Source organism: Pleurodeles waltl, chromosome 7 (assembly GCF_031143425.1).
Source record: "Pleurodeles waltl isolate 20211129_DDA chromosome 7, aPleWal1.hap1.20221129, whole genome shotgun sequence".
Taxonomy (NCBI): Eukaryota; Metazoa; Chordata; class Amphibia; order Caudata; family Salamandridae; genus Pleurodeles; species Pleurodeles waltl.
Genome location: NC_090446.1, coordinates 84,325,910 through 84,351,116, shown reverse-complemented (window position 1 = coordinate 84,351,116; position 25,207 = coordinate 84,325,910). Strand labels below are relative to the sequence as shown.

The 25,207-nt window shown below is 42.6% G+C and overlaps 1 protein-coding gene across 1 annotated transcript in view; it reads left to right on the top strand.

The window, feature by feature from the left end:
• CD4 (CD4 molecule) overlaps window positions 1-25,207 on the top strand; it is a 61,525-nt gene that overhangs the window by 14,066 nt on the left and 22,252 nt on the right. Inside the window, exons 3-6 of the mRNA XM_069243073.1 lie at window positions 777-941; window positions 2,240-2,509; window positions 4,716-5,084; window positions 14,434-14,682. Of these exons, the coding sequence (XP_069099174.1) occupies window positions 777-941; window positions 2,240-2,509; window positions 4,716-5,084; window positions 14,434-14,682 (1,053 nt within the window). The remainder of the gene's footprint in view (window positions 1-776; window positions 942-2,239; window positions 2,510-4,715; window positions 5,085-14,433; window positions 14,683-25,207) is intronic.

The window sequence follows — 25,207 nt, the reverse complement described above, 5'->3', positions numbered from 1 at the left end:
GAGCACTTGCACTTTAGCACTGGTCAGAAGTGGTAAATTTCCCAGAGTCCTAAAGTCATCAAAAACAGGTCAGAAAAAATAGGAGGAAGAAGGCAGAAAGTTTGGGGATAACCCTGCAAAAAAGGGCCAGGTGCAACAGTTTGCATGCTCTCATACATGCCACTTCATTATAACATGCACATCAAACACTTCAAGGTTAGATCAACTTGTTCCGTATTCTGTATGTCACTAAGCATTACAGTCATGAGCCTAGTTGCCAATACATTTCTGAGAAATTGGACTTCTCCCTCTAATACAGAGAAAGGCCGATGAGACTTGTAATATTTGACATCGTTGTTGTGTTTCAGAATCATATAAACTGAGGTCTTCCTCATCAACAGTGGCAATAACCCTTTTTTCCTAGCCTCGTATGGACCTCTATGAGTTTTTTTTTACGGCACGTAATCAAAACTTCAATAGGTAAACGATCACTATACACATTGTCCCCTTTTCATAACTTGGATCACTTCCGGCAGTGTTTCCTTTTTAACCGGGCTTCAAGGCAAAATTTATCTCACAGTGTGAGTTTAGAAAAAAGTCAGCTAAATTCAGCGCATCCAAATGATCAGGTCGTTTATACAATATTTTTAAATATCTCAGAAATGTACTATTAATTCCTATAGTTAGATAGATACAGATTTAAAAGTACATTTTGTTTACACTGTTTTAAAGAACCTTTTCAAGAAAGTTAAAGCCAATGTCTGCCTGAATATCCTTTCCTTTGTTTCCCCTTCAAGGCCAATCAGAAATGGCCCGGTCTAGGAGCCACCTAAACATGCAGCAGTTCAATCGAGGGGATTGCTCCATGCGCATTGTTCAACTGGAGATGTCAGATGCTGGCTTATACACGTCCACTGCAAATATAAAGGAGATACTGAGAGTCCAGCTGGTGCTTTTCAACAGTAAGTGATGCACACCGGGGCCCATATTTATGTGCAGGTGCCATTCAGGAGAAGGCAAGCCTTGGCCCAGGGATGTGGGGGTTGACTGCGCTAGGACTTCTCTAGGTCTACCAAGTTATTGTTGTTGGTCACCTTCCTTCCAAGTAGATGTAACAACCATACTCCCATACACTGATCAGCCGGACTTGTTGGTGGGCCAAACATATATGGAGGGGTTTACCCAACTTTAACATGTATTGCCCAAACATTTACATATACTTCAACTCATGTAAATTTAATTAGCATGCATGTACACACACAGACACACACACTGTTGGCTGCAGTCATGGTACTTATGGAATACGATGGACCCAGAGGTAAGTCATTATTACCTGACAGACATAAAATAGCCCACATTTATAGACCTTGTTGCATGCATGTTTGTGAGTCACACAGTGTACTCTCTAGCCATACATTCTCTGTGTTGCACCAAATGCCTCCAAACATGTTCTTAGTGCACTTACATACCTCTTAGATGTACCAAGCATAGTGATTCCTTGTGGATGTGTTTGGTAAACAAATACTGATTGTTCAGCTGTACTCCACAACCTTATCTCTCTGACTTCCAGTTAAACTGTACATTTGAGAACAGTCTTTTACTACAGATGTTGGTGGACGTGGCACACGTAGTGTAACCACTGGGGCCATGAACTATTGTACCACTTAAATTCATTACACCAGTTAATAATGCATTTGTGTTTTAAGATACCTCAAACACGAGCCTACATAGTGAATGTGTGTGGTACACACTGAGTGAATGGCCACTTATGTACTCAGATACATCGTACAATGAAGGCCACTTAGGTACTTAGATACGCCGTAAATTGTAAACAGGCTTCAGACGCAAATCTGTTGTATGTGTGTGGTACATACAGTGCATGTCATCATATTAGTGCAATTGTGGACAACCTAGATACACCAAATGCGCTTTTGCTTAGCAGATGTACTGCTTAAGTACTTTATGTTATGGGGGATTAGGAGAGAAGAGGAACATACTCACATGATACAGTTATTCTGCTTAGAGAGGTGGGATCTGCTGGCAGAGGAGATATGTGATGAGGGGTAGCACAGGGTCCCGTTCATATGACATGGGCATGATTGGAGCGGTGGCATCTGCTTACAGGGGTGTAATTTTGTTCCAGAACAGTAGAGGAGTTGAGTCATGTAACAGTAATCTGCCTACATTGGTGGGATATGCCGGCCAGTCTTATAATAATAATATAAGCATTTTTGCTTCTCATTCCTCCTTCCCCCTCCAGTGACCAGTGCTGACTCCAAAGCCCTCCTTGTCTCCGACAACCTTGAGTTGTTGCTAGTTTCAAATCCAGCCACCATTCCACAGGACGTCAGCGTCACATGCAGGAACCCCAAAGACAAGGAGAGAAGGGCATGGAGGATCAATCGAGGCCAGAGCCTGACCCAGACACTGCAAGTCGAGGACCTCCAGTTGGAAGACAGCGGCGACTGGAAGTGCAAGATCAGCACAGGAAAAGCCTCCCTCGAGCTGTCACTCGAGGTCACAGTGGCAGGTGAGAAAGCATCTACCACCTTTAGCGACCACATGTTGTCACAGTGGTGGGCTCTTGATCTTATCTTCAAGCAGAATCGGAGATTCTGAGCTGGCATTGGCCATTTTCCGCATGCCGGTCCCAAAAAGTTTACTTCTACTAGCTGATTTTTCCAACATGGTTCAATGTATTGCTTGAATACCGTCCGGCTGTGTATCTCACCGTTGTGCTTCAGTTGTGGTCCTAGTTCTTCAGTTTAGTAACTGGTTGTCTTCTGTTATTTTTATAGATTTGTCGGTCTATGCCTAATATTCATATATCTGAGATTTTCATGTTTCACCTCATTTCCCAGGGGTCTGATCTCACCTTCCCCACTGTGGATGCTAAGGCACTGATTGCCCAGTCCTTGTGATTAATTTACTGAGGAATAAAAGGAGAAATTCCCATTGGCAGAACTAAGAACCAATTGCTGTTCTCTGAATGGGAGCTTCTATAAATATCAACCTGCCACACCAGAACCTTTCAACCAGTGCTTAGTTTGGTTTAATGATGTTCTTGAAAGTTGCTGTGAGGAGTGGCATTAAACAAGTTAATAAATAATGCTAGCCACAGGTTTTGCCAATAAGTCCTACGGTGTCTTGTCATTATGTTGAAATGTGTTCTGCATATCAGTTTATTAGCTGAAGTGTTAAAAGGCCTAAGTTGTAATTATAGGTTTCTGAGTTGATCAAATTTGTAAACTAGGCAAATGACTTCATCTCCATGTGCACCAGAGGCCCTATTACAGATAGGGTGCACTTTTCCTGTTTGCGCTATGATGCATCTATGAGCGCATACACCCAGTGCGAATGCAGAAAGTGTGCCCCATTATGAAGAATGCACTGCCATCAGGGCAGCTGCAAACTTGTGCCACCCCAAGGGCAGCGCATTCAAGAGCAATACAGAGAAGCTGTTTAAAAGCTGTGTTGTGTTACTCTGTGGAGGCTGCACCCACCTGCACTTTTAAGAGGGATTAGAGACCTCATTGCAGGCAGGTGCATTGAGTGACTGCACCAACCTGCAGGGGGATGTCTTGGAGGCCCATGGGACCCGCTTTCATCCCTTCAGATCACTGCCTTTAGGAGGTGCACTAAAAGTGTGCCACTTTTTTGTGGCACACTTTCAGTGCGTCTCTTAAAGGCATGTTGGTAATAGGCGCGGGCACAGAGGCAAAGAGATTCCCTCGTTTGCATGGGACCACATCTCAATGCAAATGAGGGAACTCCCGCTAGTAATAGTGCTGATGCTAAATGTGCACAGGCGCTATCTGTAGTACAGAAAGGGCTGCACAGGTGGTTGTGGCCCCTTTTGTAATACCAAAGTTCCCTGAGGGCGCACAAAGCGGGTACAAACACCCGTTGCGCCCTCAGGGCATGTCTGTATTACGCCTCAGGTCATTGACCTGCAAGCATTCAAACCCTTACAAACAAGGTTACCACAGTATTATGCACTCTGCTAAAACCTGGTCATTTACACACAGTGTGAGATTGCATTACATTCTGGAAGTACTGCAAATCAAAATGGCACAAGAGTGCTACTACAAGCCACATAAAAACAGTACTTCATATGAAGTAGCTTCATGTTTTGTAGCACTACCTAAATGTAAGAAAACACTAATAAACTTGTATATACTGGCAGATATTAGAAGGGTGGGGCTCAAGTGAAATGCTTCTACCAATGTGAACAAATGCTGGCAAGGCCAATAGGCCTGGCTTGGATTTTGAGTTCTGGCCAAAACATTAAGGAACAGCCGCCTGCTGCAGTGAAAAAAGAAAAACAAAAACAACTGCTTTCTGTATACAAAACGTCCACGTGATAAGCAATTTAATATGTTATGATGGACAGTTATTTTGAGACGGAAAATAGTTCCTTATGCAGTGCAATTCAGGCATGCAAGCTGAGGTGTAATAATAGCACTAGCTCTGTATATTTGAAAAGACTGGTAACAATAGGTATTGAAGACATCTGCATCATCAAGCCAGGTCTAAACATTATCATGGAGAAAGTCATTGTGGCATCAGGTTCTAACTTTTGAAGAGTTAATCTTCCATGTTTATCTGCACAGGAATGGAAGGCCTTATGTTATATGCATTGGCTATAAGTTTGCCTTCATATTAACTGTATATTGTTCCGCACCAGTATTTAGCTACCAATGATTCTTTATTTTCTTCATGATGTTCACTTGTAGGTTTCCACAGTCACGATTCCGGCCCCACTATGCTGTTCTCTAGAATTAATGACACAGTGTTACTCTCCTTTGTGTTCAACTTCAACATCAGAGACCCCCCCACCGGGTTTCAACCAGAAGTCACAAGTGGGGGAGTCTACTGGTCTGATGACCCTGCTGAGCTTGGACAACAGAAGACGACCCTGAGCGTCAGCCAAGATGGCGTCTGCTGGAGCCATGAGTGTGGGCAGAGTTCACCAGGAGTGAGAGGCTCAGACCTCTCATTCCGGCTGCCCAGGGTCCAGTTCGACAACGCAGCATGGTATACTCTGGTGGTGCGGTTTGCACACAAGGCGCTCAAGAAGAAATTCCATCTCACTGTCCTGCGAGGTGAGGGATTTATTGATTGTTTGGAAGACTTGTGCTAGTTGAGGAGAGATGGTATGTTATGTGAAGTCTGTGATCAGTGGTGTGATGAAGCTTGTTACCACTGAGGTAATAGGGCCACCCTAAGGCCATGTTGTCTTTACATCCTACCTCCAGTGATATGATCTCAGATGTACGAGTTACTACCAGAGGAAATTTACTGGGGCCAAAGTGAAAGGGACAGGAGGACAGTCATTAGAACATAGCCCAGGAGTCGCTTCTTTAGATTTGCAGATAATTGTTTCTCTCTGGTAGTACATATCCTCCCAGTTACACATTCCTCATGCATACAGGGAAGGGCAAAAAAATAAAGAGTACCGCGATGGGCATTCGCAATGCTAGAAGGAAAAAAAATCTCTTGTTTCACCTCCTTCAGATTGCATGGTAGGTCACGTTCCTGTTAGCATAATCTGGTCTATATTGAGGTTCACTGAATTTGCTTACTATTCTGTGTCTCAACGTTCTATGTGCCCTTGTTTCGATACTATCACTCTATACAAATCTTCATCTCTTGTTTTGCTATGACCACTCTCACACAATCTATACAGCCCTAGAGTCTGCATCCGCTCAAACGTGCATCCCTTATGCTTCTAATCTATGTGCCCCCACTCTATATATGGTCACTCTAAACTAATGATTGCCTTCCTTGTTTCTCTTGATCACTCAAAATGAATCTCTGCATCTCTTCTGTCTCTTTGACCATTCACAAATAGAGGCAGATTTACAAGGATGCCACACAACGCAGTGTAGCAGTCAAAGCTTCTGCACTGCAATGCAATGCATGAGAGAGCAGGACAACACAATATCCACTACTATGTCCTGCTCTCTCTCTAGTTCTGCGCTGGTGCAGAATTAGGCTGCCTACCACCATACACACCTTTGCATCATATTTCAAGGGTGTTTGCCAAATGACTAGAGTTGTTTATGTATTGGAAAGGTACCCCTCTAGTACAAAATACACTGCATAGAAAAACTTTAGAACTTTTCCCACTTTGGATGTGTGCTGTACAAGTTCTGCACTGTAAAGTAAATTCAAAATATACATTTTGCCCTGGTTTGTGTCAATTTTGTGATGCAAAACCTGCTCAAAATGTTAGTAAATCTGCCTCCCAAACTTTGATCCAGTTGTAGCCCTATGGCCACTTTCTCATGGAATCATGGGCTGCTTTGTTTCCATGACCACCCCCAAAAGTCTGTGGGCCTTATTATGAACCTGGCGGTCTCATGACCCCCAGGTTTGCAGTGGCGATCAGACCGCCACAAATGTGGCGGTCCGAGCGCCACATTATGACCGCAGAAGTTGCACCGCGGTCAGACTGCCAGCACCACCAGGATTAGTCGTACCGGCGGTCTGGCGGTCCCAGCAGTCCTAATCTGCCAGGGCAGTGCTGCAAGCAGCGCTACCCTGGGGATTGCGACTTTGTTCTCTGCCAGAGATTTCATGGCGGTAGCACCGCCATGAAAAGGCTAGTGAAGAACGGGTGCAGGGAGCCTCAGGGGCCCTGGAACTGCCCATGCACTTGGCTTAGGCAGTGCCGGGGACCCCCTGGCCAGCACCGTCGCACTGTTCACTGTCTGATTTGCAGACAGTGAACACTGCAAGGGTGTTCGTGAATCCTGCACACTACAGCATTGCAGCCGGCCCGATTATGAGCCGGAGACAATGTTGTAGGCTGTTTCACTCTGGGATAGGGGGGTAAACTCTGGTTTACGCCCGCTGACCCAGTGGGAAACTCGTAAAAGGCCCGGTGGGGAGGCAGCCCCAATGGCGGCAACCTCCCCATCGGAATTTCGGCAGACAGCCTTTTCCGTCCGCTGCAATCATAATGACCGCCCTTGAGTTTCTTGTATCTCTATATCCACTCTAAACTAATGTATGCATCCTTTGGGCCTATGGCTAACCTTTCGGCCTCCAATGTCTCAATGTCAGCTCTAGACGAATCCATGCATCTTTTGATCTGTGACCACTCTAAATGAATCTAAGCACTCCTTGTATCTCTCATAACAAATCTATGTACCCCTTGGGTCTCTGGCACCACTCTCAATGAATGTATGTGCCTCATATGTCTCTAGGATCACTCTAAACAAATGCATGCACCCCTTCTCTGTCTCTGCTTCCATGCCCACATTCCATCCCACTGATATATTACATATATTACTTGCCTCTCACTCTACGCTCTCTGTGCTTCTGGTTATTGTAGCGATGTTGAGACATCTTTTAACAGGCAAAGTGCTGGAAACTATGTTCTCCATTCCTGTGAGAAGTGCTTAGGTCAATAAATTCACTCCTGATTCAGACACTTACACTCACTGAATCTGGGTAGAATGCACATAAATGACTTTATCACACGAAGTACATACCACTAAAAATGTTACTCAACAATGGTTTGGGTGGAGCACAGCACAACAGTACAGTCCCTTTATCGCTGGGGAAATTGTGAGGACCACACCATGGTTGTCACAACACTCGGGCAGCCCAAGGCCCTCTTGGCCCTTCTAAATATTCACCAGATCTGATATTTATTTACTGGTGAAAAGTATTTATTGAGCAGACCATACCCAGAAGGTAATGGAGCTCTGTACATGAAACCACAGCTCAGCTTCAACTAAGGAGAAGCAGAGAGAGTACCCAATAAAGGGCCAAAGACAAACCTCTGTTGAGTTATATATTAGGTGTTTTAACAAGATTTCAAATTCAGGGAAAGAAATCAGCAAGGACAAAGCATGCTGTTCTTAGGAAATGCACTCTACATTTTTGGAGGACTGCAAGACAATGTCTGGTCTCATAGTTTAAGTTTGAGGGATATGGACTTCCGAGCAGAGTGCGCGATTTCGCCAAGTCAAGCGAGATTAATTTGCCATGACAAGGTTCGATTGGTGGGGATGCTCAGATTTACAACTGATAGAGACGTATTTCAAGGACATGTAAACTATAAAGGTGGGACTTAAAGATTAATTAAGAGTGGTGAATCTCAGGTGAATTCCTTTGTATTAAAAGACATATTGTCACATGGAGAAAACTTTTAAGATTAAGTAATATAAATGGTCAGCTACTTTGATACAACTATAAGCGTTATTATAGAAAGATATCATTTCTATTACCGTTATCAAGCTCCAGGAGAGTCAATTGAGTCATATGTTGCAACCTTGAGGATGTTAGCTACAGCATGCTCATTCAGAGACATGGATGAAATGATCCGCGCTCAGGTAGTTATGCGCACCACTTGCATTAAAGCGCAAGAAAAACTTTTGTGCCATCGCAACCCCAGCTTTGCGAAGGTGGTATAAACCATTCAAAGTATGGAAAGATCTGCAAAGGGAATAAAATTCCTGCGCAAACCTGATAACCATTCAGCGGATGTCAATCTGATCCACAAAGAAGGTGAATCATCTACAAGTCAAATAAAAATAAAAAAACAATAGGAAAAGCAGTTCAAATCTTCTCATGTGAAGAAAGTCTTCAAGGTGGAAGGATATAAAACAGACGAAGACTCAGACGACAGTGAAATGATGGAGAATTTAGTGTTACTTGTAGCCATCATCAGTAAGGAAGACATACATAATCAACTCAAATGCAACATTCATGTAAATGCGGAAAGTGTGGAAATGCTAGTTTATACTGGATCCAGACTTACTATATTGTCAAAGAACACTTATGAGACCCTAAAATGTAAAGCACCGCTAAAGGCTAGCAAGATTATTCCAGGAGCCTATGGAGGTCACAAAATAAAGCTAGAAGGAGTATTTAACGCTAATCTGAAGTTCAAGGTCAAACATACATCCTTAAAGGTGTTTGTGGTAGACTACAATATCAACATCCTTGGTTGGTTGGAGCAGCAGAGCCTGAGGATGTTGATCAACCCATGCCAACCGCCCTATGTGTTCAGTATCCAAAAAGACAGCTTGGAAAAAATCTTGAAGAATACAAGGGAGTATTCAGTGGAAAACTTGGGTGCTTAAAGAATTTCAAACATAAAATAATTTTGAAGGAAGACGTGCAACCTGTGAAACAACGTGTAAGAAACATACCTTTGTCAGCCTGCTCTGAGGTTAAGGGTATTTTAAAGAATTTGTGCGAAGAGGGAATAATAGAACTCATCAATGCATCCGAGTGGCTGTCGCCCATGGTCTTAGCTAAGAAAAGGACAGGCTCAATCCGTTTGTGCATTGATCTTCGCCAACTCAATAATCACGTGGTAGCTGATTGTCAACCATTGCCTCTGATAATGAGATGGTGATGTGCTTAGGTCAATAAATTCACTCCTGATTCAGACACTTACACTCACTGAATCTGGGTAGAATGCACATAAATGACTTTATCACACGAAGTACATACCACTAAAAATGTTACTCAACAATGGTTTGGGTGGAGCACAGCACAACAGTACAGTCCCTTTATCGCTGGGGAAATTGTGAGGACCACACCATGGTTGTCACAACACTCGGGCAGCCCAAGGCCCTCTTGGCCCTTCTAAATATTCACCAGATCTGATATTTATTTACTGGTGAAAAGTATTTATTGAGCAGACCATACCCAGAAGGTAATGGAGCTCTGTACATGAAACCACAGCTCAGCTTCAACTAAGGAGAAGCAGAGAGAGTACCCAATAAAGGGCCAAAGACAAACCTCTGTTGAGTTATATATTAGGTGTTTTAACAAGATTTCAAATTCAGGGAAAGAAATCAGCAAGGACAAAGCATGCTGTTCTTAGGAAATGCACTCTACATTTTTGGAGGACTGCAAGACAATGTCTGGTCTCATAGTTTAAGTTTGAGGGATATGGACTTCCGAGCAGAGTGCGCGATTTCGCCAAGTCAAGCGAGATTAATTTGCCATGACAAGGTTCGATTGGTGGGGATGCTCAGATTTACAACTGATAGAGACGTATTTCAAGGACATGTAAACTATAAAGGTGGGACTTAAAGATTAATTAAGAGTGGTGAATCTCAGGTGAATTCCTTTGTATTAAAAGACATATTGTCACATGGAGAAAACTTTTAAGATTAAGTAATATAAATGGTCAGCTACTTTGATACAACTATAAGCGTTATTATAGAAAGATATCATTTCTATTACCGTTATCAAGCTCCAGGAGAGTCAATTGAGTCATATGTTGCAACCTTGAGGATGTTAGCTACAGCATGCTCATTCAGAGACATGGATGAAATGATCCGCGCTCAGGTAGTTATGCGCACCACTTGCATTAAAGCGCAAGAAAAACTTTTGTGCCATCGCAACCCCAGCTTTGCGAAGGTGGTATAAACCATTCAAAGTATGGAAAGATCTGCAAAGGGAATAAAATTCCTGCGCAAACCTGATAACCATTCAGCGGATGTCAATCTGATCCACAAAGAAGGTGAATCATCTACAAGTCAAATAAAAATAAAAAAACAATAGGAAAAGCAGTTCAAATCTTCTCATGTGAAGAAAGTCTTCAAGGTGGAAGGATATAAAACAGACGAAGACTCAGACGACAGTGAAATGATGGAGAATTTAGTGTTACTTGTAGCCATCATCAGTAAGGAAGACATACATAATCAACTCAAATGCAACATTCATGTAAATGCGGAAAGTGTGGAAATGCTAGTTTATACTGGATCCAGACTTACTATATTGTCAAAGAACACTTATGAGACCCTAAAATGTAAAGCACCACTAAAGGCTAGCAAGATTATTACAGGAGCCTATGGAGGTCACAAAATAAAGCTAGAAGGAGTATTTAACGCTAATCTGAAGTTCAAGGTCAAACATACATCCTTAAAGGTGTTTGTGGTAGACTACAATATCAACATCCTTGGTTGGTTGGAGCAGCAGAGCCTGAGGATGTTGATCAACCCATGCCAACCGCCCTATGTGTTCAGTATCCAAAAAGACAGCTTGGAAAAAATCTTGAAGAATACAAGGGAGTATTCAGTGGAAAACTTGGGTGCTTAAAGAATTTCAAACATAAAATAATTTTGAAGGAAGACGTGCAACCTGTGAAACAACGTGTAAGAAACATACCTTTGTCAGCCTGCTCTGAGGTTAAGGGTATTTTAAAGAATTTGTGCGAAGAGGGAATAATAGAACTCATCAATGCATCCGAGTGGCTGTCGCCCATGGTCTTAGCTAAGAAAAGGACAGGCTCAATCCGTTTGTGCATTGATCTTCGCCAACTCAATAATCACGTGGTAGCTGATTGTCAACCATTGCCTCTGATAATGAGATGGTGATGACTTTGGACCAAGCAAAATTCTTCCATACTCTGGACTTCAGTGCAGCCTACCATCAAGTTCAGTTGGAGGAAGGTTCAAAGAGCTACACAGTGTTCGTCACTCCTGAAGGAGCTTACCAATTCTGTAGATTACCTTTCGGGCTGTGTTCGGCATCGGCGGTCTTCCAATGAGTAATGAATCAACTTTTTTCAGATATGGAAGGTATAAGGTCATTTCAGGATGACATACTAATCTACAGTAAAAAGGAGAAAGAACACCTGTCTTATTAAAAAAAAAAGTATTGCGGAGAATTCAAGACAGTGGTCTAACGCTACAAAAAGACAAATGTAAAATTTTCAAAGGAACAGTAGAGTACCTTGGACACCTTATTGATGAACAAGGTTTTCGACCAAGCCATACTTAATATTTGCAATTTCAAACTCACCAACCCCAAACAACAAGGAAGAACTTGCAACATTTTTAGGAATGTGTGAATTTCACTCTAAATTCATACAGAATTATGCAACAAAAGTGAACCACTATGGAAGCTAACAAAGAAGGATGCAGGATTCCTATGGGAGGAGATGTGTGAACAAAGCATGAGAAACATAAAAAAAAGAACTTCAGCTAGCACCTTCCTTACAGTCTTTCAGTTAAAAACTACAGAGCATAGTGACCACTGACGCTAGTCAAGTTGGGTTGGGGGCAGTGCTAAGCCAGAGAGTGGCTAAAGAGAAGAAAAGTATTGCTTTTGCTTCACAAAAACTGAGAGGAGCTGAGCCAAAATATTCAGTAATTGAACATGAGCTTTTAGCCTGTGTCTGAGCTGTTACAAAGTTTAAAAGTTTTCTTTGGGGAAAAAAAATAATTTTACGTACAGATCACAAGCCACTAGTCAGCATCCTAGATGGAAAAGGTTCAAGTAAACCTACTCCAAGAACAGCAAAGCTTGTATGTAAATTACAAGAGTACCAATTCAGAACAGAGCATATTTCTGGCAAAGTGAATGTTACTGCTGACTACCTGTCACGTGCACCATGTGTTAGTGAAACTGATTGTGAATAAAACGAGTATGATGATGATGTTCTGGTTGCATGTTTGTTTAATAGTGAAGAGACCTATAGTGCTATTATAAAACAAGGGTGGGAGGAGGCCACTAGAAATGACAACATATTTACAGAAATAAAAAAGTACATAATTGAAGACCGGCCGCATGAAAAACGATTGAAAGAAACATTGCAACCATATTGGAAAATTAAAGATGACATTACCATTGTTGATGAGGTCCTCCTTAGAGGTAAAACTCTCATTGCACCAATTTCATTGAGAGGGAGGTTGGTGGCCCTAGCACATGAAGGTCATGTAGGAATAACAGGAACTAAACAAAAGGTTAGGGAAAGGTATTGGTGGCCAGCCATGAATCGTGACATTGACATATTTGTCAGCCGATGTTCAGTATGTGCTAAAGCGGACAAAACCATGTCTGTTCACCATTGTCCAATGTTATCTGTTGAGTTGCCTGAAGGCCTGTGGATAAAAAATCGGAATTGATTTTATTGGAATGAATGTTGTACCCATAAAAATGCGTTATGCCATTGTTATTGTTTACTACTTTAGCAAATGGATTGAAGCAAAGTTTGTATCACAGCCCACCACGGTTGAGGTGACAACGTTCCTCAAGGAGGTGTTTTGTAGGGAGGGCTTTCCACATCAGCTGGTCTCAGACAATGGAGTGCAATTCCTGTCACAATAAATGACCATGTTCCTGAAAGTAAATAACATAGAGCACATACGGTCATCCTTATACCACCCCCAAAGCAATGGGCAGGTTGAGCGGGCCAATCACTTAGTCAAAGAAATCATTCAAATGGCATTAAGGTCTCACATTCCTATTATAGCAGCTCTTAGAACTAGATTATGGTCATATCGCACCACTCCACACAACACCACAGGCAGAACACCCTTCGAGTTGCTCAGGGGTAAAGTGGCCATCACACAATTGCAGCCGTACTGGTCAGTGGCATGGAAGAAATGGGGAAAAAAGAGCTTGAAGGAAAAGGAGATTGAGATGAGAAAGCTAGTTGACCAACGTCAAAAACGCAAGCGAAGCAACTATAATGCTAGAAATGCAGTCAAGGAAATGAATGTGTGTGCTGGTGATTTGGTGAGAGTGAGATATCGGAAAAAAAGGAGTTATTATGAGCAAATGCAGTGAGCCGAGGCGGGTGGTTAAAACTAAGAGCACTGCTGTCTTGTTGGATAATGGTCAATGGTGGAATGGATCAAATGTAGTCAGCGTTAAATTACCAGAACCAGGCAGGGACCATTAAGTTGTTCATAATAGTTTGTCTGGACACAGCCAAATTGCAAACCACAGTGAGCAATGTAAAACAAGGCATGAGAATGCTGCAAATGATAACCCTTCTAGCATGTCTTCAAATACAGTTGTAACCAGTCCAAAGGGCTCTGTAACAACCAAAAGAGCTGTTGTACCGCCTGTCAGGTTCAGGGATTATGTCCTGAATTAATTGTTGATAAAAGGGAAAAGATGTGTTCTGTCATAACGCAGAAACATAATGTAGTCATGTAGCCCTGTGTTTCCCCTTCCCCCTGTATTACCTCGTGTGTCTGTGCGCGCGGCTTATGCTGTGAGCGGTCTTTGGAATGTTGAGGGCGAGGGAAAATGGTAGGGGATGACCGTTGGGATATTCAGAGGTAGAAGACAATAAAGATAGAGATATTCACCTCACTCTCCGTCTCCTCGTCACTACACTATCCGTTACCATTGTGATGGAGTAACCTGTCCGCCAAAATCTAAATCAGGCCCTATGTGAATTGGATTTTTCCCTCAGGAAGAGTGGAAGATGGTTCTGCCCAGACACTGCTATCTTCAATTGTTAGTCTTTAGGCGTGCCTTCAGGGGGTCTGGAAGAGGACCATTTTCTGGGCTCAGACAGAGAAGTTTCCTATAAACATCTAAGTGGCTAGTGCCAGAAAAAGCTACCTAGTCCCAATTTGCACATGGCCACGATCCACAGTACTAGAATGGAAGCAGGTAGGGCTTTCATTACAGATACCAGTGCACCACTAATCACCTTACTTCTGTTTCGTTCTGCAGTTGCTGCCTCATCCAAAGGTCCTGTGGCACCGGAGAGCCAAGTGACTCTGATCTGTGAGGTGTCCAACCACTCCAGCGAGACAGTACTGAGGTGGACTCAGGTCAATGGATCCCTAGCAGACACCCAGGAGAAGAAGGGTGCTGGGAGATTCAGGATCACCTTGCAGATGTTTCCAGAGCGCTTTGGCCTATGGCAGTGCAGTCTCTACGATGGCCAAAAGCTCCTGCAAACTGCTGACTTTGAACTAGGTATGTGGGCGGTTTTGAGTATGAGGGTTTAGATCATGGCAAGGGCTGCTTTCCAGTCCCTTAAGTATGGCCTGGCCAGAGTTACACTCAAAATCCTACAGAGAAAAACTGTAAATTCATTCAAGGGAACCTCTCAACATTAACCAAGGTGTGATTAGAATCACAGAGCAGGGAACATAGGGCAAACATGTTGAAGTCAGAACAACAAGCCTTCAAAAACAAGCTGATAAAAGCACACTGCAAGAAACAAGCACACATATACCAAAGCAATAGGTTTGATTTGGTTTTCGTTTTATACTGTAATGCCCTAGGCATTTGACTGTGGTGGGAGAATGTAGATTTTCCACTGTCTTGGTGGGCTGAAAATCTGGATTTTATTTAAGGAAGCTAATATTATGCAGTAAATCCTTTATTGCCACCACTCAGCAGCGTTGTAAGAGCTTTAGAACGTAGAACCTACAAACATTCTGAACAAAATAAAACCCCCAGCAAGCAGTCCTCTTCCTTCTTTCATGAACTGCGAACCCCAACTGGAAATAAGTGGTACAGCTCCAACTTGAAAGATACAGACATCAACTCCTGGAAAACAATCCCATCATCAAATATATACAAATATATACAAAAGAATTACAGCTCAATTTTTAAACGTGCCCTGTAAGGAAACAAAAAGGGAAACATCCGGTGAGGATTTATACTGGGAGGGATAATATTAGCCTACATGTCTTTAATAAAATCCAGATTTTCAGCCTACAAAGGCTGTGGAAAATCTACATTTTATGTCAAGACCTGGAAGCCAATATTATGCAAGATTAAATCTTATCAATTAGACATTTTACAGCACTCTCGACAAGTTTGAAATAAAAACATCTGAACATGGCATCAGATGACCAATCAGCACAACGTAAGATGTCTTTCAAACTTCCACCCACCATACAAGCCTTTGAAGCAGCTGCACCCCTCAGAGAGTGTGTACAAAACTGCCCAACAACCACACCAACTTTTTGCATAACCTCTTTCACCCATCTAGCCAGAGTAGGCGACAAGACTGCCTTATAAGGGTGTCTGAAGGAAATGGGTAACTGATTAACCCCAGATATTCGCAAAGAACTTGTTCTGCGCTCATACTCTTTCACACATCGTACTGCACATAACGTTTTCATCAAAATATGGGTAAAAAATAGAAAAATAATTTGTCTTAGTTCTTTGTCTCAAATGAAAACATATACCCTCTGCGGTAAAATATCTAAAGGAAACCTCCAAAGCTCGAACATTGGAAACCTGTCTAAATGACACTAAACACAACAACATAGTTAATTTCAAAGACCAATCCCTTAAACTCAAATCTTTATTATCCACCCAGGATTCCAAAGACTTAAGTACGTTATAGACATCCCAAAGAGTGGTATATCTAGTACCTGGAGGTTTAGCAATTCTAATGCTTCTTAACAATCTCTTTACCACAACATCCTGTCCAACAGATAACCTAGAACATGACCCGCAGCTATTGCTGATCTGTACATGTTCACCTTCCTGTAAGCTAGTCCAGTTTCAAACAATTCAGTTAGAAAGTTAAACACTTGAACTACGTCAACTGAAATGAGATCAAAGTGCCTTTCTACACACCAGCAAAACAATTTGTTCCATGCCAATCTATAAGCCTTCCTTGTCCCCAGAGCTCAGGATTCTTCAATGAGTCTTGAAGCCTCTGTTGAAAGAAAGACCTTGCTTTCTCCAAACTTTCTGGAAAGTCTCCATCCCACCAATGACACCTGACCTGACCAGACTGTGTACCTCCCCTTGTGGTTCTTTCAAAATCTCTGGATACACTGGGAGTAAAACTAGAAAATCCACACCCATTTCCAACATAATTGGATACCACGCCTGAGAGTTCCACAATGGAGTGACCACCACATCTGCCTCCTCCCATCTGTGAATCATCCCTGACACTCTCCTAATCATTGCAAATGGAGGAAATGCATATCTGCAAGGCCTCTCTAATCCTGAAGAAACACTTCTATTCCCATTGCATCTGGGTCTGGGTGCCAACTGAAGAATTTCTCTGCATGAGCATTCAGTCTGTTCGCAAACAGATCCACATGAAAAGGACCCCATAAATCGTTCAGATTCCTGAATACATCCCTGTCCAACATCCAATCACTGGAATCTTGACAATTCCTTGAAAACCAGTCTGCCACTGAATTGTTCAATCCTGGAATATGATCTGTCTGCACATTTAGGCCCCTTTCCATGCAGTACTCCCAAAAGATTTTTGCTATATCTGTCAGGCCTTGCGAATGAGGACCCCCTAATCTGTTGACATATCTCACCTCAGACACATTATCCATCCTTAAAACCACTGAACATTTTACTGAGTTTCCTGTAAAACATTTGAATGCAAAAGAACCTGCTAACAATTCTAAACAATTTATATACAGATTCCTTTTCTGCCTCATCCAGCGACCACCAGTCCTTAGCGATCCAAAACTTGCACCCCATCCTTCCAAGCTTGCATCTGATTCTATTACCAAATCCGGATTCATTCAAAAAATTGTGTCTTCCTTTCAATCTCTATAATGCCTGATAATGTAAAGGACCAGGGAAAATGGCCTGAATAATGGAAGACAAAAGGCCTACTATACGGGCTAACATTCTCAGAGAAATTCGGTCTAACTTTAAAGTAATCATTATCTCCTTTCTTATCCTTTTCAATTTCTCTTTCAGTAGCGTCAATATACTTGCCACAGAAATTCAGTCTGTTGCCCTATCTCCATTACCAACCTTTCCTATTCATCAGAAATCCCAAATTCTCCAACAAACTCACTGCAAAATATGTGTGTGACCTCAACTGATTCCTGTCCTGATCTATAATCAAAATATTGTCTAAATAAATTATCAGACGTATACCCCTTTGTCTCAAAACATTTGCCACCTGCCAAAGGACTTGCGTAAAGCACCAAGGTGCTGAAGATAAATCGGAAGGCAGGCACACAAACTTCCACAATCTCCTCTTACAGAGAAACCTCAGAAATCTCTGCTAATCCTCCCACATTGGAATTGTTAATTATGCATCCTTCAAATCAAATCGAGTCATCCAATCTCCCTTCTGCAACACATACTTTAAAAAAATGATTCCTTCCATCTTGAAATGATGGTAAACCACCCAATCATTTAACATTTTCATGTTTATAACCAGACGCATACCCTTGTCTTCCTTTTCCACAAGGAAAATGTTGCTCACAAAACTGGTTACCTAAACTGTCTCCAACACCTCTGCTCCTTTTGCAATTAACTCCTAAATTTCTAAATCTATTCATCTGTTCAAATCCCCCTGACATCTTAACTCCTTTGGCACACATCTTTGCACTGGATTCTCCACAAACTCTATATGAAAGCGTTGAACTGTCTCCAAAACCCAAGTATCCCTTGTAATCCAAAACCAATTCTGATAAAATTGGGCAAGTCTGCCGCCCAATTTTAAGGTGGTAACCAAAAGTTTTAATCTTACCTGTTGCTCCTCTGTTACTTCTCATCCCCAGGGTATTACTACTCCGAGCTCTCTGTCTTTTGGGATAGAATACGCCACTGCAGTATGATTGCTGTCCTTGGAAACCTCTGTAGCCACAAGAGAAGGAGCCTCTGGTGATCCCTTGACCGTAGCCAGGGAACTGGCTCCTTGTTCTCTCAGCTAAACCAAAAACACACTCCTGAAACACCTGTTTAATCTCTTTTAGAGATTTTTGCAGAGAACTAAAGGTTCCTATATATCCAGAAAGGTTTTTAATAAATGCATTCCCAAAAAGTAAGTCATTTGCCAATGGGCCCTCTTCCTTGCTCGCTAAGTCCACAAGCATAGGGTCTATCTTCAATAAAAAGCTCTTTCTTCTGTCATTTGAGAAAGCCGTATTCGCATTGCCTAAAAGGAAAATTGCCCTTTTAATCCACCGACGTAATTCCCCAACATCCAACCTATGCTTAAACACATATGCCTCTTCAACTTAATCAAATATTTTGGCCCAAGGACCAACAATATCCAAGAGTCTATCTTGACAAGATCTAAGACCCTTATCAAGACTCTTTCTAGGATCTCATCAACCTTTTCCAATAAATGCTATAATTTTTTTAATCCAATTCTGGTGTCACTAACACCCTTTTGTCCACCGAAGGTCTAGGACATTCCGACCTAGTTGTGACCTGCACATTCTTAGGGATTCCTCTTCGCAACCAAAATTGAATAAACTGAGCCACATGCTCAGAGGGTGACCACTCAGGAGATAATGGATGTTTAATCAACAACGGGTTAAACATACCCTGACCAAAAAGGTCCACAAGTGAACCAACATCCTTACAACTATTACCCTCCAAAGGTGGTTTATTCTTCACAGACTCTGCATCAAAATCAAAATCTGAAGAGCAACTCAGCTCTACCTTTGCGCTTCTGGAAGAATCATCGCAAATAACCATGCTATGCTTGCGACTCTTTGAACTTTTAACCATTACACATTCAGGGCCTTTGTCTCACCCATCTTGCATGCGCTCTGCATCAATATTTTGCCTGTCAATACAGCAAACATGCTCTCCCATAGTAGATTTAATTTTCTTAGCTAAACCTTTGTTAGCCATTAACTGTTTCCTCTTCCATGAAGCCTTCATACCAGCTTTGAAACCTAACTGTGCTTCATTAGCAGAATAAAAATGTTCCTCCTCCCCAATGGGGTTTTTATTAACCAATAACTCCAACTTTTTCTCCATTCTATTAGAAACCTCCTTGGTAATTTTTACGATCACCAGGTTCAGTTTCTCATCAAAGCTTCTATCCTGTGAGCCCTCACCTTGCTCCATCATAGAGAAATCCCTGTCACCATTTTTTTCCAAAAATGACTTCTCTGTGTATAAATATATTATTCCTCTTCAATACGAAAAAGAATACTAAAATTCCAGGCTATTCAAATAAATCCTCAAAAACCACCTAACAACCAGTGTGAGAGGCCAAGCGAAATGAAATGCTTTGCTCACAATGGATCCCCAAAGTAAAACCTTGAAGGTCAGAAGTCGTAAATCGCATGGTCCTTCTCAAGTAACAAAGATCTCAGCAAGGCTAAGTGCTGTTTCGAAAGATTCCCTGGTCGAATCTGGCCATCTTTTGCTGTTGGGGGAACCTCCTCCAGGCAAGTCACAAGAACAGCACTTACGACAACCAGAGGCAAGGCAACTTCAGCACCAGCACCAAGCCAACTGAGGAAATGATGCTGAACCAGATTCTTAAGGAAATTTGGGATTTTAAAATCTCCCAGGAGGAAACCCACAGAAAGACTAATGAGAAGGTAAAAGAGATAGGTACTAGTATCCAGCAGCTTTCCTTCAGGTGACCTAGGCCGAGTAGAGAGTGACTCAGGTAGAACAAAGACTATCTGACGTTCCTGTGATCGAACCTCTTACCACCAGATTCCCTTGAATGGTCTTGGTACATTTTGGGGACTTTAGAATAAAGGAACAAACTCTTTTGCATGCTATTAAAGGCAAAATGTACAACTCTTCGGATAAAAACGTATCTTTTTGTATATTTTCAGACTTATCCATTGTAGCTGCCATAATAATGCTTGATGCTGAGAAGGCATTTGATCTGGTTCGATGGGAAGTTCTTTTTTCCATACTTCTGTGTTTCAGGTTTCCCGAGAGGCTCATTCAGGTGTTGCAAAGACTATATGACAAGGCAGAGGCAAAAATTCTAGTCATTTCATGTATGTTGGGGAATATCAGTATCAGCCGCGGAACCCAGCAAGGTTGTTATGTGCAGTATTTATTGTCCCTTTGACCGTGGCTCTGCATCAAGATCGCCACAACAAGGCACCTTTGCTCGAAGCACCCAAGATAACGCTTTTTGCAGACAGTATGATCCTTTATCTAGCGGGTGAGGAGCAAAACATTACTCGGGTACTTGAAAAAATTAAACAGTTCTCAGGCCTAGAGGGGTACAGGATTAACCAAGCAAAGTCGGAAGCACTTTTGTTAAATTGTTCTCAGCGCATTCTATCAGTAAATATGAGCTGCAACTTTGGTAAAAGGCCCTCAATTAGATATCTTGGTGTCTTCATGTCCTCCAAATTTGACGACTTGTTCCAATTGAACTATTTGCCAGTTTTGGATAAGGGTAAATTACTGTTGCAGCAGTGGCAAACAGTTCCATTCACAATTATAGAACGTGTAGCTTTGATGAAAATGATGATCCTTCCTTTATTGCTTTTTTTGTTCCAGTGCATTATTATCAAGGTACTTCCGAGTTTTTTTTAGGGAGGTGGATCAGGTGCTATGCCATTTTCTTTGGTCAGGCAAGAAGTCCTGTACAAGGATAGAAACTTTACAATGAAATGTCGAAGATGGTGGTTTGGCCCTACCCTTTAAAAAAAATATTGGCAAGCTGCCTATTTGCACTGAGTAGTTGGGGCATCTTTACCCCTCCGGATGCAGAATAATTTCTACCTCGAGCTAATGCTCCAGGAAAGCATTTTAGGCTTTCCCACTTCCTGAAAATCCCCAAGTTTCCCAGACGCACCAGGTATAGGATACCCCATGTGATAAGTCTCAGAAATAGGCAGCTTCAGGAAACATGTCACTTCCTTAGCTTTCACCCTGCTATGTCAGTGGATCAGTGTGAGGTGTTGGGCTTGGAATTAAGTGCAAGCAAGGTTAAGAGCTGGGAGAGGCTCGGGATCACACGATTTATTAATTTCCTCTCGCTCTGGATGGTCCAGTCATTGGGCCAGTGTCAGTGAACAAATTTGCGATCCCACCTATGCTCTTTTATTCCTATCTCCAAGATCTCCATTTTTTACAATCAGCCTACTTACCGGAGGATAACCTCGCCACTACTATTTCCCAAGCTTTCTATGCAAGAGGAGTACTGGGTATTGGCAATTGGTATTGTATACTCTTGCAGCAGCTACCATAAAAACTAGTCCCTAGTATTCTGGTAAAGCTGGAGGAAGTTACAGGAAGTAAGATTGAGCATTCTCTCTTGATACAGTACAACATATGGGTGCACAAGGCGATAAGATGGGCCAATTTCAAGAGAATGGCTTTCGTTTGCTAGTGGATGCTTCATTACGCTCCATAGAAATTAAATAGGATGTTTTCCTATAGTACAGAGACTTGCTTTAGATGTCGGCATTATATGGGTGGCTTGCTTCATGTGGGCTTAACCTGTCCAGAGTTGGCTTGGTTTTGGGGCAGAGTTTTCAAGTGGCTAAGCGTGAAACTTCAGGTCCCCCTGGGACCTGATGCCCTGAGAGCCTTGTTCAGAATTTGTGCTCAAATCAGCTGACTTTTTGGCAATGACAATATTTCTTTATTGCATTTTTAGTGGCAAAATAATAGATCCTACAATAATGGAAAACCACTGAACTTCCTTATTATGACCAGGATCTCCAACAAATGTGACAAGCCCAACATAAAGAAAAACTGTATGCTCAAAGGATATGGGTGTTATCTAAATATCAGAATATCTGGGAAGGACAAGAATTTGACTTAACCGCAAAGGGGTGGGAGAAAGAAGGGGGCCATAGTTGGGAGGTAGAAGTTGTAATCTTTATGCACACGTTCGGTACACACTCACACACACATATACATATATATATATGTATATATATATACATATATATATATATATATATATATTTTTATTGTTATTAGAGGATCGGAATAGTACAGAAGGAAAAAATTTACAGATTTAGAACATATTGAAATACAGTACAATGGTTTTAGTGACTTACAAATGGGGTCAGCAACTTTTCAAACTATTGGGAAGAGGCAATGGTTGGGAAAGGGAAAGAAGAAAAGGAAAAGAGAGAGATAGAGAAATAAGGGGTAGGAAGCTGAGGTTGAATATTCTTGAACTGAGGAGTTGTGCGCAACAATTGGTGGATAATATCCTAGGTACTAACGTGCCGAAGGGTTCTGAATAGTCCTGATGTGTTGTTTCCCTTAATGACAACAAGGAGGGGATCTGGTAGTGTATCTGCGGACTTATCATGAACGGGTGGGCTGGCGTAACTATCTACCGGTTCAAATGCTAGATGCTGAAGGCCAAGTTGAGGCTTGAAAGAGGACACAGAGTACGGAGAACGACAGCCGTCACCAGGGTGTATCATCGGGTCATGCCCTCTGTTGTGCAGGATAGGGGACCCGCAAAAAAGGGGGAGAGAAATGGGGATGTGGCACAACTGGTGTAAGGGAGGGATGGACGGTTGATAGGTAAGTAAGGGAGCACGTTCGGGGGAAGCACGCTAAAAACGGGTAGTATTCTGCGGGTTCAGGTAGCAGTAAGTGTAGTGAAACTGAGGCTCCGTAGCACAGTGCGTTGGATGGGTTTGGGGGGGCACGATGGCTGCAGGGTAGATTCGTCCGTTTTGCTGAAGAGGGGTAGTTTGGAGAAGGGAGGGATGAGTGGGAAGGAAGAGGCTGGTTTCATGAGGAGGGTGAAAGGTGCGAATTTTAGGTGCCAGGGAAGGAGGAGTTCACAAGAAAGAGACGGTGTTATGTGAAAAGCAGCAAATACATGGTGGCGGGGTGAGGGAGAAGGGGGAGGGACAGGCGCAGAAGAAGAGTACAGTGGCAATGATCCAGGGCCGGAGAGCACCCAGCGCCTTGTCTATGCTGTCTGAGTGGAGGGTGTTCGAGGTAGTAAGGAAGAGAGGGGAGAGAGGGTGGGGGAAGATGGGGACTGGAAGAGGGGAAGAGGACAGTGAGGGTTTGGGGGAAGGAAAGCTGATGTCACAGCTATGGCAACAGTGACAGAGAAGGACAAAGGGTGAGGGTGGTCGGTGGTGAACGGGCTATGGTGCCCCTGTGAGGAAGGAGGCCCATACCTGATTAAATAGGGCTGCCTGGTCCTGTAAGTTATAAATGACACGTCTGTGGGCGCTATCCAAACCATTGCTGTAATCCACTTTTCCGGGGTAGGGGAAACCGTCGTCCTCCAATGGCGGAGGACGCATATCTTTGCTGTTGCTAGTGCCATGTGCAGAAGTCTCTGTTGCGGTCGTGACAGGGCGGGGAGAGGTCCTGTATCATGTAGGAGTATGAGAGAGGGGGAGAGCGGTGGTCGGAGCGGTAAAGAGTCATCTAGGGTGGAATTCACACTTCCCACAAAGGCTGGACCGATGGACATTCACATATGATGTGGAGCAAGTTGCATTGTATCTCCGAGCAGCACCAGCAATTTGCATGTGGTAAAAGTCCTGCTCTGTGTAATTCCGCTGGGGTCCAGTACCAGTCATGGATTATCTTAAAGAGACAGAATTTCAGTTGGGCTTCTCGAGTGCCCCTGCGCACGGCATCTAGAATGTCTGACCAGTCTTCCTCGGCAACTCCATCTGTAGGCGGGCCTGCCATTTAGAGGGTAGCGTTGCAAGGAGGGGCCGTGAGTATAGGTGTCGCATAATTAGCTCGTAGAGGCGTGCCATTACACCTTTATGGCGACCCCTTGTCTTAAGATAGTCAACTACTGGCGAGGTCTGAAGCCCCCAAGAGGCGGCACCCATATTCTGTTGAAGGCAGTGTTTGACTTATAGATGTCGCCATTCTTGCCTTGGGTGGAGATTGTTCTCCTCCCGTAATTTATCAAATGGTTTAGGTCCCCTTTCTGCTAAAAGCTGGGCTATGCTGTCAATATATATATTTTTTTAATGAAGGTAGTATGTGTTCCTGCTCATGTATGTACAGCATAAACTAATGGGTAAAATCAATTAAAACAAAAATGCATCATTGGATTAACCCTGTAATATCACCAGAAATGTGTGTTGACTTTTTTTCCTAGCCGTTTCTACGTTTAATTTCTCTTTCTCGGCCCGTGATTTAAGCCAGCCTTCACTATGTCGCCAAATTATTACTTTATAAAAAATCATACATAACATACATGTGTCAGCGAACATTTGGTCAGCGGGCTTCTACTACTGGTATTGTAAATGGTTGTTCACATTTTGCATCCACCCACTAGGGCTGACCGCTGGAGGCACAAATCTTAGCAGGAGCTGCAGAGCGGTTTTGACTGCAGTGATTTTCATTGCTTCCTTTCATCGATTGCCTCAATACCTTTATTGTTCTCCTCTTGTCTGCCTCTCATCATTAGTACTCCCCACTTGGTTCAGCATTTTCTAATTCCTCTCATTTGTTGTTTTTTTTTTATTATTTATTACACTTCCAAGGTTTACCCATTCTTTGCTTAGTAGTTTTCCTGCACTTTCATAAGTTATTTTATTTATTTGTTTTTTCGTTTAAATCCCTTGTTTACATCTTTTCTTGAACCCCGGTCCACGTGCCCTCTCATCGCCTTGCTACATATAACCCCTGCTTTAAGTTGGGGAAGAAGAGCACATCTGAATGCACATTCAGGTCCTTCAGAAAGGTCCAAGATGCCCTGTGCCTCCTCTCTGGTGTCTGCCTGTCAGTGCATCAACTGGGCTGCCACATGGGCTTCAGTTTACACCGTCACAAGGCATCACTATCTAAAATGGAGTTGATGCCACAAAGT